General features: G+C 48.2%; 3 protein-coding genes across 5 annotated transcripts; 1 reads left to right on the top strand and 2 right to left on the bottom strand.

The window, feature by feature from the left end:
* Nucleotides 1-394: 394 nt before the first annotated feature.
* TEX52 (testis expressed 52) lies at nucleotides 395-4,245 on the bottom strand. Its single transcript, XM_072132093.1, has 3 exons — nucleotides 4,132-4,245; nucleotides 2,202-2,714; nucleotides 395-956 (listed from the first exon to the last, which is right to left on the bottom strand). Exons 2-3 carry the CDS (start codon nucleotides 2,678-2,680, stop codon nucleotides 710-712), a joined length of 726 nt encoding a protein of 241 aa, XP_071988194.1. The 5' UTR covers nucleotides 2,681-2,714; nucleotides 4,132-4,245; the 3' UTR covers nucleotides 395-709.
* Nucleotides 4,246-4,485: 240 nt separating this feature from the next.
* FOXM1 (forkhead box M1) lies at nucleotides 4,486-14,713 on the bottom strand. Of its 2 annotated transcripts, none has more exons than XM_072132089.1 (9): nucleotides 14,571-14,713; nucleotides 12,929-13,461; nucleotides 11,622-11,767; nucleotides 11,340-11,540; nucleotides 11,132-11,260; nucleotides 7,563-7,598; nucleotides 7,199-7,256; nucleotides 6,951-7,120; nucleotides 4,486-6,871 (listed from the first exon to the last, which is right to left on the bottom strand). In XM_072132089.1, exons 2-9 carry the CDS (start codon nucleotides 13,416-13,418, stop codon nucleotides 6,092-6,094), a joined length of 2,010 nt encoding a protein of 669 aa, XP_071988190.1. In that variant the 5' UTR covers nucleotides 13,419-13,461; nucleotides 14,571-14,713; the 3' UTR covers nucleotides 4,486-6,091. The 2 variants fall into 2 exon arrangements, with proteins under 2 accessions (XP_071988190.1, XP_071988191.1); XM_072132090.1 differs by having other exon boundaries at nucleotides 7,199-7,253.
* Nucleotides 14,714-14,748: 35 nt separating this feature from the next.
* RHNO1 (RAD9-HUS1-RAD1 interacting nuclear orphan 1) lies at nucleotides 14,749-17,713 on the top strand. Of its 2 annotated transcripts, none has more exons than XM_072132094.1 (3): nucleotides 14,749-14,898; nucleotides 16,801-17,026; nucleotides 17,132-17,713. In XM_072132094.1, the coding sequence occupies exons 2-3, from the start codon at nucleotides 16,862-16,864 to the stop codon at nucleotides 17,684-17,686; spliced, it is 720 nt and encodes a 239-aa protein (XP_071988195.1). In that variant the 5' UTR covers nucleotides 14,749-14,898; nucleotides 16,801-16,861; the 3' UTR covers nucleotides 17,687-17,713. The 2 variants fall into 2 exon arrangements, with proteins under 2 accessions (XP_071988195.1, XP_071988196.1); XM_072132095.1 differs by having other exon boundaries at nucleotides 14,760-14,929.
* The last annotated feature ends 529 nt before the right edge of the window (nucleotides 17,714-18,242 follow it).

Below are 18,242 nucleotides of genomic sequence, written 5' to 3'. Positions count from 1 at the left end.
CTACAGTCACAGCTGCACAGTCCTCTCTACCTCTCTATCCTCTCCCTACAGTCACAGCTGCACAGTCCTCTCTATCCCCTCCCTACAGTCACAGCTGCACAGTCCTCTCTCTCCCCTCCCTACAGTCACAGCTGCACACATCTCTCTATCCCCCTCCCTACAGTCACAGCTGCACAGTCCTCTCTCTCCCCTCCCTACAATCACAGCTGCACACATCTCTCTATCCCCCTCCCTACAGTCACAGCTGCACAGTCCTCTCTCTCCCCTCCCTACAGTCACAGCTGCACACATCTCTCTATCCCGCTCCCTACAGTCACAGCTGCACAGTCCTCTCTATCCTCTTACTACAATCACAGCTGTGAGACATAGGTTAATGTATCTTTGACCCAACATTGTTCTCAACTCATAGTTCTTAAATTGTAAAGCCCCCAGGTGCAGAGGGTCCTGTCACCTACTCGGCCTCCCACTAATGCTATGTAGCCCCAAGCTTGTTGTAGGATGTAAAGTTGCAGAATACAAAGAGGCAGATTGGAAAACGATTTCTGTACTTAGGAGGATGAACAAATAGATTTTACCTATGACAATTGTGACAGGTTAGTCATGCAAATGAATGCAATGTATCTAAGTTTGTGCTGTGGGATACAGTTTCCCAATTGCATACAGATTCACAAATTCCCTGATTTTTTACAGTTTAGTGGTCACGCTGGGGTTACGCTGGGGTCACTTGGGTCGCCGTCCTTGGAGTGGTCAGTCTGCTGTTATAGGGTGCGACACTTCGTGCTCCTCTTTGTAGTTCCCGATATTTCTCTAGGATTTCATGGTGTTTGGGGGAGTTGTTCTTTGTGATCAGTTTATGGGGTTTGTTGGGGTATTGGGGCGCGCTGTTAAATCCTGTCTCCTTAATGATGGTTGCCACTTCTGATCCAGTCACAGGGGTTGTATCTGGTGCCGTGTACCTGTCCAAAAACATCACAGAAAAGTATCTATAAGTATACTACCACTATTACTCTCATCCTGCCCGGTGCAAATATTACACTTTACATTCATCATCACTCATGTGTCCTCTATCATCTCTCTATCCCCTCCCTACAGTCACAGCTGCACAATCCTCTCTATCCCCTCCCTAGAGTCACAGCTGCACAGTCCTCTCTATCCCCTCCCTACAGTCACAGCTGCACAGTCCTCTCTATCCCCTCCCTACAGTCACAGCTGCACAGTCCTCTCTATCCCCTCCCTAGAGTCACAGCTGCACAGTCCTCTCTATCCCCTCCCTACAGTCACAGCTGCACAGTTCTCTCTATCCCCTCACTACAGTCACAGCTGCACAGTTCTCTCTATCCCCTCACTACAGTCACAGCTGCACAGTCTTCTATTTCCCCTCCCTACAGTAACAGCTGCAAAGATCACTCTATCCCCTCCCTACAGTCATAGCTGCACAATTCTCTCTATCCCATCCCTACAGTCACAGCTGCACAGTCCTCTCTGTCCCCTCCCTACAGTCAAAGCTGCACAGTCCTCTCTATCCCCATAGTACAGTCACAGCTGCACAGTCCTCTCTATCCCCATTGTACAGTCACAGCTGCACAGTCCTCTCTATCCCCTCCCTACAGTCACAGCTGCACAGATCTCTCTCTACCCCCTCCTTACACTCACAACTGCGCAATAATCTTTGTCCCCAGCATACAGTCACACCGTCACACTTCTCTTTGTCCCCTCCCCACACTCACAGCTGCACAGTCCTCTCTAACCTCTCCCTACAGTGACAGCTGCACAGTCCTCTCTATCCCCTTTCTACAGTCAAAGCTGCACAGTTATCTCCATCCCTTCCCTACAAGCCCAGTTCTCTGTCTATTCCTCAAAAATACAGCTGCACAGTTCTCTTTCTATCCCCTCTCTACAGTCACAGCTGCACATTTCTCTCTATCCCCTCCCTACAGACAAAGCTGCACAGTCCTCTCTATCACCTCCCTACAGTCACAGCTGCACAGTCCTCTCTATCCCCTCCCTACAGTCACAGCTGCACAGTCCTCTCTATCCCCTCCCTACAGTCAAAGCTGCACAGTTCTCTCCATCCCCCCTACAAGCACAGTTCTCTGTCTCCTCCTCAAAAATACATCTGCACAGTTCTCTCTATCCCCTCCCTACAAAGCCAGGATATATGTACCCCAGGTATGCAACATTAACCCTTTCATGCTTCTCACCGTCTAAAGCCTTCAGGTGGAAGAATATTCCCATGAGTGTCTGTAGGGGGCGCTCGTCCTTGGCTACGTATACGTAAGGTCCTTAAATTCTTTTCGCTTCTCCGAATTCCACTGCAGCAGATAAATTTGTCCCATGTATTCTCCTCCATACGGGATGGTGGAGGGATGGTCTCCCGGGGTCCGGGACTGGCCGGAGCTGCAGTGATCTGACGCCACACAGCGCTGTCATGGGGTCTGTCTTGGCGCAGTGGGAGAAGAGGGGGCAAGCGACTGACTTCTAGCCAGGTGAGGTAGCCCAGGGTGTGAGGTGGGGGCTGCTGTGACCTTAAAGGGCTCCTGAGTTTCCTCATCAGCTCTAGCTTGGCGTCTGTATAAGGGGGGCGCTGTAGTGCGATCCTATGGGTGCTGCGCAGTGTGAAGCCAGAGGTGTGGACTGGGGGGTCTGACAGTATTGGAGCGGGGTGAGGGCACCACGACATGGTGGAGGCATTGGGGTTGAGGGGATCCTAGTACCTGGAAACAGACAGGGTAAATATATTAGTATATACCATACATAACCTCTGGGGGAGCTATTTGTCAAAAGTTGACATGTTTTTCTAATTATGGACATCCCCTTTAAGGAGAGCAATGCTCTAGTTCTAGTCGTCTATGAGAGATACAAATCTGCAGCTCAGACTTTCAGACCCGGTTATATTACTACAACAATCTCCTTCCACCAGCAGGTAACCTCATACTGCTCACAGCTGAAGGTTTGTTATAATGTTATCTAGAGCCAAACGCATCATCAGCACAATTCTCTTTCATGTTCTGCTACATTGTCACTGTGTATCAGTGCAGGCAACATGTATCAGTCCAATTCTCACATGGACAATGGTCTACTTGGTCTCATACTGTTCACAGCTGAAGGTTTGTTACAATGTTATCCAGGAGCCAATCACATCAGCAGCACAATCCTCTTTCACGTTCTGATACATTGTCACTGTGTATCAGTGCAGGAAACATTTATCAGTCCAATCATCACACCAAGAATGGCATTCTTGGTCTCATACTGCTCACAGCTGAAGGTTTGTTACATTAGAATTCAGAGGAAAACAGATGAGATTCTCTTTCATGATCTGATACAATGTCACTGTGCTAGTAACATGGATAAGTCTGATTATCACTCAGTGGATGGTCTACTTGTTTTCAGTTATTACAGCTGAGGTTTTGTTACAATGTGATCCAGTCTAGATACACCTCTATGAGCCAAACACATCAGCAACGCTATCTCCTCTCTTATTCTAATACTTTGCTACTATGTATTAGTGCAGGCAACATGTATCTGTCCGGTGATCACACAGGACCATCCACTTGTTTTCATACTTATGACAGCTGAAGGTTTGTTACAATATAATCCAGAGCCTCCCTTGTTCCAATATATATATTGTCACTGTGTATTAGCGCAAGCAAAATGGACACAAAGACTTATCACACAGAAGAGTTTATTTGATTATACTTATCACAGCTGAGGTTTTGTTACAATATGATACGAACATATCAGCAGAGCTATCTCCTTCTCTCGTTCTTATAATTTGTTACTGTGTATCAGTGCAGGTAAAAACGTATCAGAACGATTACCACACAGAGGATGGTCTGCTTGTTCTCATAATCATCACAGCTGAGGGTTTGTTACAATATTATCCAGTCAAGGCATCAATCTGTGAGCTAAACACTTCATTAGAGCCATCTCCTCTGTGGTTCGGATACTTTGTTACTGTGTATCAGTCTCTTTAGTCTGCACAGGATAGTCTACAATTGTAGCAAACCCTCAGCTGTGAGAAGTATTAGATCTGTATGGACATAATAGAGGATAGTATCTGGAATCCTCCCCCCTATGCGGCTCCATTCAATCCTATGGGGACACTTCTTAGTGAATATTAAAGGAACTCACCCGATCAGTGGAAGACAACCACTCCCATCATCACACACTTGTGTGTACGCCTTCTCCATGGAGACAGGGGGAGGGGGACGTGCTGGCAGGACAGGAATTTGGAGGGAGTGGAGTGACAAGAGCCTCTGAATGCAAAAACTACAACTCCCAGCATGCCCCACCCACCTGTCAGCATGCCCCGCCCACTGTAGATCACTGCAACAATGTATCCAATAGCAGCTCACACTACAATGTATCAAAGAGGAATTCCATCATCCAAATCAGATCAATCGCCCTGCGCTACTGCTCTCTGTTATCAGCCATCCATCAAGCAATGAAGACACTGTAGGGTTGACATCTCTTTTAATTGCAGATATTGTGATACAGATAATAATAACCTTATAACCAGAGTAATATAACGATGCGACGCTGCTATACGGAGGGGGCGGGGCCTGAGACCAGCGGTAATGTATAGCTTCGCAGCAGGCTGTAAAGTGAGATACTCCTACTCTAGTGGCCAACGTGAGAATTACAACCTTATATAAATTATTTTACACGGTCAGTTACAGAAGTAGGGTTGGTGCCTGCTCCCGGGAAAGCTGGGTGAGCACTAATTACACACCACTCAGGGATGCGTGATCCACTTTCCACTCATTTCCAGGTTATAATTGCCATTCAGGACTGTGGGAAAGCTGAGTGAGGACTTGACCAGGAGCAGAACGATCCGATTTTGGGCGATGGAGACTTGTGATTAATGTGGGGGAGGGGCACTAACACTATACATCCCATAAGTTATAACATACACATAATATACCCCAGAATGCCAGGATTTAAAGGGACGGTACACCTAATACTATCCATTAACTTTATGACACATTTACACCCCGTATCCGTCGTCGATCACAACTCCCCTCCCCCCGTGACCCTACAAGAAGGTGTTTACCCATAATCCACTTTTTGCAGATCTCCGCTTGCTGTCAGTAAACGGGACCATTCTTGAGCTGAAGACCTGCGCAGACCCATAACTTCTCACAGCTGAGGGTTTGGAGCAAAGGAATCCCGCCCGGGCAAATGTTTCCCACTTACTGACAGCAAGCGGAGGTAGTAAGGAATAGTAAAGCTGCACCTTTAAATCCTAATGTGGGTGTGTCCCATTGATAGGGGGCGGGGCTATAAAGTGACTGGTAAGAACATATACATTATATACAGCTACATATCACATATATATAAATATCCCTCACACCCCAAGTCATTACATCATTCTGCCCCACCACTATCCTGGAAAGCTGGGTGACAGCCAGAGATTACTTGTATATATAATTCCAGGGAAAGCTGGGATATATATTCTGTGTTGGTGCAATATCGTAGCTCATTCTGGTCACTACCCAGCTTTCCCAGAATGACAACATTTATATAAAAAATCCGATCCTGGGTTGTGCCTAGCTGCTCCCTAGTCGCCTTTTTGAAGCCTAAGGAAAGCTGGGGACCCTGACTGACAGTCACATTGGTCCTCACTCAGTATCATTAACAGTAATGGAATTAAGTGGGAAAAGCTGGGTCTGAGTTGTGCCAACATCCGTGTCAGTTGTAACCCAGCTTTCCCAGGACAATGAGTGGCAAATCTCTAACATTCAGCAGGGGAAGCATAACGACACTCATATTGTACATCACCCAGCTTTCTCTGGACCCCGAATGGCAGATCTGCATAAAATTACATCAGAAGTTCCTATAGGTCAGTCTTACAAAGCAGGAGTTGCCTAGACTCCCAAGTGGTAACCCAGCTTTCCCAGGACCCTAAGAATACATTACATTTTCCTATAGTTCAGGAGTTGCTATTTAGGATCTGAGACTCCTAGATCACCCAGCTTTCCCAGATTCCTGAATATTTTGATGACGGATATTTGTAAGGTTTGGGGTGCAGAACCTTGTCGGTCAGTAGAACTGATTAGTGATCCCCTCACCCCTCACCAGGGGGCGGGGCTTACCGGAGCTCCCCGAGGAGCTGCCCCCAGTAGGAGGTGTCCGTGCCGGTGCCATTGTCCTCCTCTAAGCCGCTGAAGCTGATGTCCAGGAGGATCTTGCTGAGGCTCTCGTCCTTCGTGTCCAGCACCAGCCCCTCCAGCAGGGATCGGTTAGCGGCGCCCCCTACCTGCAGCTCCTTGGAGCAGCGTCTGTGTTTGCGGGCCGCGCCGGGGGTCTCCAGAGTCTCTGCCTGAGGGGAAGCGGGCGAGCCGGTGCCCACCAGATCCGGAGGGGAACCAAAATAAGGCAGATCCTTGAAGGGAGTCTCCCAGAAACTGAGGGTCCCGTAACTGTCCTTAAAGGGGGTGAGCGCCGCGCCCCGGGGTATTCGGACTGGGCTGAATTCTGGTAAGGGGTCTCGGGTGAGGGGGGAGTCCGACTCCCAGGGCTGGAGGCACAAGGCGTCGCTCATGGGTTTACTGGGAGTGGAGGAGGCCGGAAGCTTCAGGAACTTCTCCTTGACGGGGGTCTTGAAGGAGTAGCCCTCGTCCTGGGTGATCTGGGTCGCCCCCTCCGGGGGTTGGGTCTCCTGCAGGAAGGAGAACTGGGTGTCCAGCCCGGAGTCCGAGGAGCTGGTGTCTGGCAGGACCAGTTCTGGCTCCTGGGATCGGGGGGTGACCAGCAGCTGCTTCCTCCGGGACCCCCGCTGGCACTGGGGGAGGCTGCTGTGTAACACCGGAGAGTCCACTTCTACCGGAACCGGTTCCGACACTGCCGACTCCTCAGTCTCCAACAGAACCTGGAAGAGAAACAAGTCAGTCACTCTCTCTGCTTGCTGTCAGTGACTGCTCGCTCTCCCGATTCCACCATGTACTGACCTTGGGGGCGATCTTCACCCTCTTGCTGCAGCGGAGCCCATCAGGGGCCCCCGGATCAGGACGGAACGGCTCCAGCGGAGAGAAGATCAGGGGCTGCCCCACCGGAAACTGCACCGGGATGAGGTAGGAGTCGATCCGGGGCAGCAGAGGCTTCATCTTCCGCTCCGGGGCTGAGGGGGAGAAGCGAAGGGGGTCAGTCTTATATTACACCCCCAGAGTCTCACCAGGAGGGAAAGACATGAACTCACCCTTCATGTGACCCGACACGCCCTGCGCACCCTGACTCGTCTCTGGGGTCGTCCTCTGCTACAACAAAGCAGAACAGGATAAATCCACCCCCAAGACTACTACCCCCATCATCAACCACCTCATACAGGCTATTAGTCCCTTCCTTACATTTCAAGATCTACAGAACACGACTGTAACAAACCCTCAGCAGTGAAATGTTATAGGTTATAGATGTCATCAATGAATATTTACATTCACTGACAGCAAGTAGAGATCTTGAAAACAGTGAGAAAATATAATAAACTTTATATTGGAGAGTTTAGGAACTCTGCGCTATAAGTGGAAAAGGGAGAAATCCAAAAAACACCAAACAAGACTTCTTACTGGTTCACCGGACCCCGAGGAGGAGGAGGAGGAGGCCTGAAGATGTCAGCACCGAGAGGGAAGGGAAGAAAATAACAGTCATTACATGTACAGCATCATATATACCCCAGTACATCCGGTACTATACTCCAGAGCTGCACTCACTATTCTGCTGCTGGTGCAGTCACTGTGTACATACATGACATTACTTATCCTGTACTGATCCTGAGTTACATCCTGTATTATACTCCAGAGCTGCACTCACTATTCTGCTGCTGGTGCAGTCACTGTGTACATACATGGCATTACTTATCCTGTACTGATCCTGAGTTACATCCTGTATTATACTCCAGAGCTGCACTCACTATTCTGCTGCTGGTGCAGTCACTGTGTACATACATGACATTACTTATCCTGTACTGATCCTGAGTTACATCCTGTATTATACCCCAGAGCTGCACTCACTATTCTGCTGCTGGTGCAGTCACTGTGTACATACATGACATTACTTATCCTGTACTGATCCTGAGTTACATCCTGTATTATACTCCAGGGCTGCACTCACTATTCTGCTGCTGGTGCAGTCACTGTACATACATGACATTACTTATCCTGTACTGATCCTGAGTTACATCCTGTATTATACCCCAGAGCTGCACTCACTATTCTGCTGCTGGTGCAGTCACTGTGTACATACATGACATTACTTATCCTGTACTGATCCTGAGTTACCTCCTGTATTATACCCCAGAGCTGCACTCACTATTCTGCTGCTGGTGCAGTCACTGTGTACATACATGACATTACTTATCCTGTACTGATCCTGAGTTACATCCTGTATTATACCCCAGAGCTGCACTCACTATTCTGCTGCTGGTGCAGTCACTGTGTACATACATGACATTACTTATCCTGTACTGATCCTGAGTTACATCCTGTATTATACCCCAGAGCTGCACTCACTATTCTGCTGCTGGTGCAGTCACTGTGTACATACATGACATTACTTATCCTGTACTGATCCTGAGTTACATCCAGTATTATACTCCAGAGCTGCACTCACTATTCTGCTGCTGGTGCAGTCACTGTGTACATACATGACATTACTTATCCTGTACTGATCCTGAGTTACATCCTGTATTATACTCCAGAGCTGCACTCACTATTCTGCTGCTGGTGCAGTCACTGTGTACATACATGACATTACTTATCCTGTACTGATCCTGAGTTACATCCTGTATTATACCCCAGAGCTGCACTCACTATTCTGCTGCTGGTGCAGTCACTGTGTACGTACATGACATTACTTATCCTGTACTGATCCTGAGTTACATCCTGTATTATACCCTAGAGCTGCACTCACTATTCTGCTGCTGGTGCAGTCACTGTGTACGTACATGACATTACTTATCCTGTACTGATCCTGAGTTACATCCTGTATTATACCCCAGAGCTGCACTCACTATTCTGCTGGTGCAGTCACTGTGTCCATACATGACATTACTTATCCTGTACTGATCCTGAGTTACCTCCTGTATTATACCCCAGAGCTGCACTCACTATTCTGCTGCTGGTGCAGTCACTGTGTACATACATGACATTACTTATCCTGTACTGATCCTGAGTTACATCCTGTATTATACTCCAGAGCTGCACTCACTATTCTGCTGCTGGTGCAGTCACTGTGTACATACATGACATTACTTATCCTGTACTGATCCTGAGTTACATCCTGTATTATACCCCAGAGCTGCACTCACTATTCTGCTGCTGGTGCAGTCACTGTACATACATGACATTACTTATCCTGTACTGATCCTGAGTTACATCCTGTATTATACTCCAGAGCTGCACTCACTATTCTGCTGCTGGTACAGTCACTGTGTACATACATGACATTACTTATCCTGTACAGATCCTGAGTTACATCCTGTATTATACTCCAGAGCTGCACTCACTATTCTGCTGCTGGTGCAGTCACTATGTACATACATGACATTACTTATCCTGTACTGATCCTGAGTTACATCCTGTATTATACCCCAGAGCTGCACTCACTATTCTGCTGGTGCAGTCACTGTGTCCATACATGACATTACTTATCCTGTACTGATCCTGAGTTACCTCCTGTATTATACCCCAGAGCTGCACTCACTATTCTGCTGCTGGTGCAGTCACTGTGTACATACATGACATTACTTATCCTGTACTGATCCTGAGTTACATCCTGTATTATACCCCAGAGCTGCACTCACTATTCTGCTGCTGGTGCAGTCACTGTGTACATACATGACATTACTTATCCTGTACTGATCCTGAGTTACATCCTGTATTATACTCCAGAGCTGCACTCACTATTCTGCTGCTGGTGCAGTCACTGTGTACATACATGACATTACTTATCCTGTACTGATCCTGAGTTACATCCTGTATTATACCCCAGAGCTGCACTCACTATTCTGCTGCTGGTGCAGTCACTGTACATACATGACATTACTTATCCTGTACTGATCCTGAGTTATATCCTGTATTATACTCCAGAGCTGCACTCACTATTCTGCTGCTGGTACAGTCACTGTGTACATACATGACATTACTTATCCTGTACAGATCCTGAGTTACATCCTGTATTATACTCCAGAGCTGCACTCACTATTCTGCTGCTGGTGCAGTCACTATGTACATACATGACATTACTTATCCTGTACTGATCCTGAGTTACATCCTGTATTATACCCCAGAGCTGCACTCACTATTCTGCTGCTGGTGCAGTCACTGTGTACATACATGACATTACTTATCCTGTACTGATCCTGAGTTACATCCTGTATTATACTCCAGAGCTGCACTCACTATTCTGCTGCTGGTGCAGTCACTGTGTACATACATGACATTACTTATCCTGTACTGATCCCGAGTTACATCCTGTATTATACTCCAGAGCTGCACTCACTATTCTGCTGCTGGTGCAGTCACTGTACATACATGACATTACTTATCCTGTACTGATCCTGAGTTACATCCTGTATTATACCCCAGAGCTGCACTCACTATTCTGCTGCTGGTGCAGTCACTGTGTACATACATGACATGACTTATCCTGTACTGATCCTGAGTTACATCCTGTATTATACCCCAGAGCTGCACTCACTATTCTGCTGCTGGTGCAGTCACTGTGTACATACATGACATTACTTATCCTGTACTGATCCTGAGTTACATCCTGTATTATACCCCAGAGCTGCACTCACTATTCTGCTGCTGGTGCAGTCACTGTGTACATACATGACATTACTTATCCTGTACTGATCCTGAGTTACATCCTGTATTATACTCCAGAGCTGCACTCACTATTCTGCTGCTGGTGCAGTCACTGTGTACATACATGACATTACTTATCCTGTACTGATCCTGAGTTACATCCTGTATTATACCCCAGAGCTGCACTCACTATTCTGCTGCTGGTGCAGTCACTGTACATACATGACATTACTTATCCTGTACTGATCCTGAGTTACATCCTGTATTATACTCCAGAGCTGCACTCACTATTCTGCTGGTGCAGCACATGATGGTAGGTGTGCACTTACCTTGAACACCTGGTCTAGGGTGAGGCAGCGGTTGGCCTGGGGGTGTATGGTCCAGTAGGAGATCTTGTTGTTGCTGGGGCTCTCTCGTACAAACATGTCGTGCAGGGAGAGGTTGTGTCGGATGGAGTTCTGTGGGGGACATGTGGGGGTGATCAGTGGGTGTGGGGGGTGATTGGGTGCACCCCTCCCCTCTCCCGGTGCTCGTTACCTTCCAGCCCGGTTTGGCCACGTGCTTGAAGTAGGGGAAGTGCTCCTCGATCCAGGTGTAGATGTCCTTTAGGGTCATCCTCTTGGAGGGGGTGCTGTTTATAGCAAACTGGATGAGGGCCATGTAGGAGTACGGGGGGCGCTCATAGGGCCCGAGCGGCCAGGACTGTGGGGCTGCGGGGGTCTTCTGCACCTCCTCCACCTGGGGGCAGAAGAGAGTAAGCGTATATGAGGGGGCAGATGCCTTATACACGGTCACATGACATTGCAGCTACTGCCTCACCTTCACGTCGCCCACCTCTGGGGTGCAGTTCTCCTTCTCGGGGGCTTCGGTTTTGCCGTCACAGGGTCCCAGCCCGTCCGAGCTCATCTTCCCCAACCACTGGATGTTGGTCAGACTCTCGTCCAGCTCCGCTCCATCCCTAGAGGCTGCGGACGAGACCAGACCTACATGAGACCACTCAACCCAGCCTGGAACATTGTAACAAATCCTCAGCTGTGCAAGGAGGGTCCGCCACACTGTATACATATAGAGGATCTAGAGCAGCTGTTACACAACTTCAGACAGCTTCTCCCTGCCCCGATACATTGTAACACAAGAGGTGAATATTACATCTCTCTTCCCCGATACACTGTAACAGACTCCATCTCATCTTCCTAAGTATTCAATGCACCAAACATTCCCACAATACATTGTAACAAGATACTGCTAAGAGGACGAAGAGCAGTTTGTCGCAATGTGTCGGCGCAAAGAGGACCAAGAGAAGTTTGTCACAATGTGTCGATGCAGAGGTGTGGAGGAGCAGTTTGTCGCAATGTGTCGGCACAAAGTGGACCAGGGGCAGTTTGTCGCAATGTGTCGATGCAGAGGTGTGGAGGAGCAGTTTGTCGCAATGTGTCGATGCAGAGGTGTGGAGGAGCAGTTTGTCACAATGTGTCGATGCAGAGGTGTGGAGGAGCAGTTTGTCGCAATGTGTCGGCACAAAGTGGACCAGGAGCAGTTTGTCGCAATGTGTCGATGCAGAGGTGTGGAGGAGCAGTTTGTCGCAATTTATCTGTATTGGGAGCGCGAGGAGCAGTTTGTTACAACGTGTCGGTGCAGGAAGGATGAGGAGCAGTTTGTTACAATGTGTCGGTGCAGGAAGGATGAGGAGCAGTTTGTTACAATGTATCGTGCAGAGAGGAAGAAGAGCAGTTTGCCCCAATGTGTCGGAGCAGAGAGGAACGGGAAGCAGTTTGTCGCAATGTGTCGGTGCAGAAAGGACGAGGAGCAGTTTGTCGCAATGTGTCGGTGCAGAAAGGACGAGGAGCAGTTTGTCGCAATGTGTCGGTGCAGTGAGGACGAGAAGCAGTTTGTTACACTGCTTCGTGCAGAGAGGACAAGGACCAGTTTGTTGCAATGTGTCGGTGGAAGAGAACGAGGAGTAGTTTGTTAAAATGTATCGGGTGCATTGAGGACAAACAGCAGTTTGTTACAATGTATCGGTGCAGTGAAGATAAGAAGTAGTTTGTTACTCCTCCATCCTGCACTGATACAATGTAACGAGCTCCAGCTCTGTGGTGTCTTTAAAGATCTTGCACTGTACGTACTGTCCTCCCTGGGGGTCCGGTGATGTGCGGGGGCTGCGGGGGTCTCCTCGGCCGCTCTGCTCTGGAGTCCGAGTTTCTCAGCCTGTGTGTGTAGGGCGCCGCTCCCCGCGATGAGGATGAACTTGTTGGGGGTCCCGCTCTCCCTCCCCCGGGCGGTCAGCGCCTGGATGATGCTCTCCACGTCACAGTCCGGGGGGACGACCACCAGCTGAGTATCAGGGATAGTGGGGTGACCCATGACCTTTACCCCTGACAGTCCGGGGGGGTCGGCCTGAGCAGATCCTTCGCAGGTCTCATCACTAGGGGGCGCTGATTTCTCCTCCTCTAACCCTAGGCTTGTGCGTCCCAGCTCCTGCTTCCGTTTTTCCCGGGAGCCAATCACGGGGGCCGGCCTCTGCTCGGGGGTCTCCGGGACGCGGGCGCCATCTTGATTCGGGAGGTTGAGTTTCCGTCTTCTCAGTATAAGGGGCCGGCGGGGGCTGGATCTCATGGTGCCAATACCGAAAGAGAGACCGCCATCGGAAGAACAGATCCTGGAAGAGACGAGGAGACAGTCAGGAGGAGCGACAGAGACCACCCAGGATCCTCACCGGTAGGGGGCGACTACAACTCCCAACATCCTGTGCCAGCCAAGCCCTGACAGATCAGGAGGACTCTACATCCACTGTAATTGCTGTCAGTGACCCAAACACTGGAATCTTATCCTGTTTCTCACAGCTGAGGGTTCGTGACAATGTCCCCAGTCTAGACACTTCTCTCTGGACTCCAGCCTGACACATTGTAACAAACGTAAGCGCATTATATTTTTTAGACTGAAAGCAATGGTAACAAACCCTGAGTAGTGGGAAATCATAAGATCTTGTAGATACCATCCTGACAGCTGAGGGTTTGTGACAATGTATCCAGCCTAGACACTTTCCTCCGGGCACCAGACTAAGACATTATCACAAATTCTCAGCTTTATGAAACTTAGGATCTTGTAGGTTGCAACTGGACAGCTGAGGGTTTGTTACAATGTATTCAGAATAGACAATATACTGTAGCGAACGCTCAGGAAAGATGTGTGTTGCTGGTACGGATGCATTGCAACAAACCATCAGCAGTGGGAAATCATATGACCTTGTAGATTGCATCCTGACAGCTGAGGGTTTGTCACAATGTATCCAGATTAGAAACTTCCCTCTGGCTGCCAGGCTAATAGATTGTCATAAATTCTAGGATCCGGTAGATTCTAACTTGACAGCTGAGGGTTTGTTACAATGTATCCAGATTAGACTGCAGCAAACGTTCAGGAGAGATGTGGGCTGTTAGTGTGGATGCATTGTAACAAACCCTCAGCTGTGGGGTTTCATAAGGTCTTGTAGATTGCATCCTGACAGCTGAGGGTTTGTTACAATGTGTCCAGACTGCACAGTGCTATATTGCAGCAAACCCTCAGCTGTGAGAAGTTCGGGATGAGAAGAGATCTGCAGCCTCTGCTGTGAGGTGTTGTGTATAGGGGTAGAGGACACGCTGGGAGTTGTAGTTCTGCAGCTGATTACGGTCTATGTATAGCAGCAGCGCACACACCACAAGTCCCAGCATGTCTGGGGGCGGCAGTGCATGTCGGGACTTGTCCTGTATAGTAAACGCTCATACACACCGCACGGTACCGCAACCCGGGCCTCTCGTCTCCGCTCCCCTCTCTCAGGCTCCTACGGCAGTTTGAATTTGCGCGCTTTGCGGCACGTCGCGTCACGTGACCCCTCTCCGAACCAATGCCGACCGGCTCCGACTGACGTCACCCGCTTCCGCAGCCAATACTAGAGCGCCGCTCTCTGTCAGTGGCCAATCAGGGCTCGGCCGTTAGGACAATCTGAAAGCTCGTCCAATCAGCGACGAGGGCCGCCGTGAATGGCCAATGAGAGAGGGCGCTGACCGGTGAGAGGCTGCGGGGCCGCTGGGATGGAGACTACAACCGGGAAGTCCAGGTGATGAGGCGGGGGAGGGGCGTATCCGGGTGTACGTGCTCGTTATATGTATATCTATAGAGTATAGGGGGGATATGTGCCTATAGTATGTATATAGGAGACACTACACTGTATACAGCTATAGAATACGTGTCTATACTATGTATCAGTATAGTATGTGATTACTATATGTATATAGGAGACACTACACTGTATACAGCTATAGAATACGTGTCTATACACTATGTATCAGTATAGTATGTGATTACTATATGTATATAGGAGACACTGCACTGTATACAGCTATAGAATACGTGTCTATACACTATGTATCAGTATAGTATGTGATTACTATATGTATATAGGAGACACTACACTGTATACAGCTATAGAATACGTGTCTGTACACTATGTATCAGTATAGTATGTGATTACTATATGTATATAGGAGACGCTACACTGTATACAGCTATAGAATACGTGTCTATACACTATATGTATCAGTATAGTATGTGATTACTATATGTATATAGGAGACACTACACTGTATACAGCTATAGAATACGTGTCTATACACTATGTATCAGTATAGTATGTGATTACTATATGTATATAGGAGACACTGCACTGTATACAGCTATAGAATACGTGTCTGTATACTATGTATCAGTATAGTATGTGATTACTATATGTATATAGGAGATGCTACACTGTATACAGCTATAGAATACGTGTCTATACACTATGTATCAGTATAGTATGTGATTACTATATGTATATAGGAGACACTGCTGTATACAGCTATAGAATACGTGTCTATACAATGTATCAGTATAGTATGTGATTACTATATGTATATAGGAGACACTGCTGTATACAGCTATAGAATACGTGTCTGTACACTATGTATCAGTATAGTATGTGATTACTATATGTATATAGGAGACACTGCTGTATACAGCTATAGAATACGTGTCTGTACACTATGTATCAGTATAGTATGTGATTACTATATGTATATAGGAGACACTGCACTGTATACAGCTATAGAATACGTGTCTATACACTATGTATCAGTATAGTATGTGATTACTATATGTATATAGGAGACACTGCTGTATACAGCTATAGAATACGTGTCTATACACTATGTATCAGTATAGTATGTGATTACTATATGTATATAGGAGACACTGCACTGTATACAGCTATATAATACGTGTCTGTACACTATGTATCAGTATAGTATGTGATTACTATATGTATATAGGAGACACTGCTGTATACAGCTATAGAATACGTGTCTGTACACTATGTATCAGTATAGTATGTGATTACTATATGTATATAGGAGACACTGCACTGTATACAGCTATATAATACGTGTCTATACACTATGTATCAGTATAGTATGTGATTACTATATGTATATAGGAGACACTGCACTGTATACAGCTATAGAATACATGTCTATACACTATGTATCAGTATAGTATGTGATTACTATATGTATATAGGAGACACTGCACTGTATACAGCTATAGAATACGTGTCTGTACACTATGTATCAGTATAGTATGTGATTACTATATGTATATAGGAGACACTGCTGTATACAGCTATAGAATACGTGTCTGTACACTATGTATCAGTATAGTATGTGATTACTATATGTATATAGGAGACACTGCTGTATACAGCTATAGAATACGTGTCTATACACTATGTATCAGTATAGTATGTGATTACTATATGTATATAGGAGACACTGCTGTATACAGCTATAGAATACGTGTCTGTACACTATGTATCAGTATAGTATGTGATTACTATATGTATATAGGAGACACTGCACTGTATACAGCTATAGAATACGTGTCTGTACACTATGTACTATCACGTCTTGTATTCTTCCTTCTCCAGGCTGTAGCTGACCCTGCGCAGCGCTCCATCATGTGGTTCTCGCACCCTCGTCTTCGTGCTGATGCCGCCCCGGAAACGCACCGCCTGTAACCCGCGTAAGCCTCGCCTGGTCTTCCTGGAGAGCCCCCAGGAGGGTCCGGTCCATGAGTATGGGGCGGCGCCGCCCAAGGCCGAAACAAAATGCGTCCCGGTCAGACCCCTGGATCACGACGCCTCCACGTCTTGGGTAACTGTAGAAGGAGGGGGGGGATTGCCTTGTAATGTCTCGGGCCGCCTGTCTTAGGAGGGGGCGCTGCAGAGCTCCGGTCACTGACGTCTTCTCTCTCCGCAGGTTTCTCCGCAGTTTGATCGCGCTCTAGAGCTGCACTTTCCTGCCCGTCAGCGCCGGCGCCGCCACGTCTCCAATAACAGCACGGTACACAGCCGACCCGGAAACCGGAGCCAGAACCCGGCAGCAGGGAGGAAGCCGAGTGTCTGCAAGTTCCCCTCCTTATCCTTCTCATCCACCGGGATCTCGCAGACGGAGTCATTCTGCACCACGAGGAGGAGGCCACGGCAGAATGTGGCAGTGCCCACGCCGGTGCCCGCCTCGCCCCCCAGCCCCCCGGATATACGGACCCCAGAGACGAGTGTAAAGCGGAGCCCCGGCCTCCAGACTCCGCTCTCCAGGAGGTGGGAGGAAGCGGGCGACGCCCCCGAGACTCCGCTGGCGGACAGTCCAGAGCGGGTGCTGGCGGAGGACACCCCCGAACACGAATACGGCATGAGGCCCACCTGGAGGAGGAGGCCGGGACTGATGAAATACCTCAAATCACGCGGGAGGCTGAAGAGCAGCCAAATCCTGGTCCAATCAGAGACGGACAATTGTATCGGCGCCAAAAAATAAAAAAGTTACTATAATAATAATAGTAAAGTCCGTGTACAGGGGAGGGGCTGGGAGAAGAGGTTCTGCAGCAGCTGGTCATCAGGTGTGCTGGGAAGGATGGATTTTACTTGTCCTTGCAGTTACTATCTCCGTCCTGCTGGTTGGGGGCGGCGCTGCTGCTGCATGCTGGGGATCCACCCTATGGCAGAGGTACAAATGCATCACCCAGTGTAAGAGGGGGGAGCCCAGGGGTCCCCTAAACCCTGATGGTATCACTAGAGGGGGGGGGCAGGCTCTGATCTGGGGCTCAGCGACATCGGTTTTGGGGTATCCGTCTCTAATTACATATGATTTTGGGCTCTTGTTGTTGCACCTGATCGGAGAACTTCATCCTGATGATCCTTGTGTAGACTTGTAGGAAAGCCGACCCCACCCAAAATCCCTGTCTGACATGTAGTGTTATATAAAGGAGGGGCTGAGCGGATTGTACATAGTGTCCTATCTGCAGGCAGCATGTTATAGAGCAGGGGGAGCTGAGCGGATTGTACATAGTGTCCTATCTGCAGGCAGCAGGTTA

This window comes from Engystomops pustulosus, unplaced genomic scaffold, assembly GCF_040894005.1.
Source record: "Engystomops pustulosus unplaced genomic scaffold, aEngPut4.maternal MAT_SCAFFOLD_225, whole genome shotgun sequence".
NCBI lineage: Eukaryota > Metazoa > Chordata > Amphibia > Anura > Leptodactylidae > Engystomops > Engystomops pustulosus.
Note: the sequence above shows the minus strand (reverse complement) of the source record. Positions and strands in the feature narration are given on the sequence as shown.